General features: G+C 40.2%; 1 protein-coding gene across 1 annotated transcript; it reads left to right on the top strand.

Annotated features, from left to right (window-relative positions):
- Positions 1 to 40: 40 nt before the first annotated feature.
- Positions 41 to 1,332, top strand: LOC106521102 (uncharacterized; the record flags this gene model as incomplete). Its single annotated transcript, XM_014013522.1, is given in 1 exon segment — positions 41 to 1,332. A coding segment is annotated over 1 exon segment (1,250 nt), but the record flags the coding sequence as incomplete, so codon positions are not given.
- Positions 1,333 to 1,404: the final 72 nt, after the last annotated feature.

Below are 1,404 nucleotides of genomic sequence, written 5' to 3'. Positions count from 1 at the left end.
ATTTTATTTTTGGCTGAGTGAAGAACCTGAGAAGAATTTTGAAACATTATCTAGTGAGAGTGAGTACAAAAAAAGCTTCAAGATGCCTCCTTATTTTTCTAAAGAAGATTTCTACCAGCTTCTCCAGAAAGTGACAGTCTTGGAGTTCAAGATTCATCGTCTGGAAGAGGTGAATGCGTTGGAAGACTCCACAGGTGTTAAAATGGATGAGAAGGCTGACATGGGAGATCAATATGAAGAGGAAATGGAAGCTGCTTATGAGAGTGAAGCAGTAAGGAACTCTGTGTGTGCCAGACCAAAAAATCTCTCAGGAAGGATTCAAATCTCAGAGGACAACGTATGGCCAGAATTACAGAGAAATGATTTTTCTCCTCCAGCAAGAAGAAAGAAGCGAAAGGCTTTAATTAAAACAGCTGATAATARMCAGAGAAATGAAGCAGTGTTTCTTCAAAACAGATTCACACCACTGGAAGAAACTGAGTCTGAACAAAGTTCACTATCTGATTTCAGTGAGGGATCTGAGACCAGATCCAGATCCAGTTCAAAGTCAACGCAAGTTCGAAGAGAGACATTTAAAAATCAGGAAATGATGATTATTACAGATAAAATGGTGAATGAAATCAGAGGATTCTGGAACAAGAAAAAAGTCAAAGTTCTGAGTTCTGCTGATAAAGTGTCTGACCTTGCAGAGAAGATTCTAGAGATAACAGCAGAGTATCCATCTCTGAAGAAACTCATCATTCATACAGGAAGTGATGAAGTTATGAACCGACAGTCAGAAATCATGAAGAAGGATTTTATTCAGCTGCTGAATGCAGTTAAAAATCTCAACATGGAAGTTTTCATCAGTGGACCGGTTCCAACAGTCAAAGGTGGAGCGGAGAGGTTCAGTAGACTTTTAGCTCTTAATGGGTTCTTGGAAAAATCCTGTGCTGACCATTCTGTGAGATATGTGGACAATTTTGATCTCTTCTGGGAAAGAAAACATCTATTCAGGTCGGATGGAATGACTCTGAATCAAGCTGGAGCACAGCTACTGGTTTCAAATATGAAGTATTTCCTAAATAAAGTTCTGGCTACAGAAAAACCACAACAGCTAACGTCTGAAGGACAGCTGGAGAAAACTGAGACATCAGTGGAACACAGAATGCCAGTTACTGATAAGGAGACTGCTTCAGAATCAGAACCAGAACAAGAATCAGAACCAGAAACAGAGGAACAATTGGGTTCATCAGCATCAGAAACAGAGGATCTCTTGGACTCTGAGACCCCAACAGGACAACAAGTGGAGTGTCCTCTACTGGATTCTGCTAACAACATGAAAGAACCTGATGAGATTAACATCAAACAAGCACCATGTCCAGATCCAGTTAACTTTCATCTTCCAGCAGCTCGCACTAAACC

This window comes from Austrofundulus limnaeus, unplaced genomic scaffold (genome assembly GCF_001266775.1).
Source record: "Austrofundulus limnaeus strain Quisiro unplaced genomic scaffold, Austrofundulus_limnaeus-1.0 Scaffold102, whole genome shotgun sequence".
In the NCBI taxonomy this organism is placed as follows: domain Eukaryota; kingdom Metazoa; phylum Chordata; class Actinopteri; order Cyprinodontiformes; family Rivulidae; genus Austrofundulus; species Austrofundulus limnaeus.
This window is presented reverse-complemented; position numbering and strand designations above follow the sequence as displayed.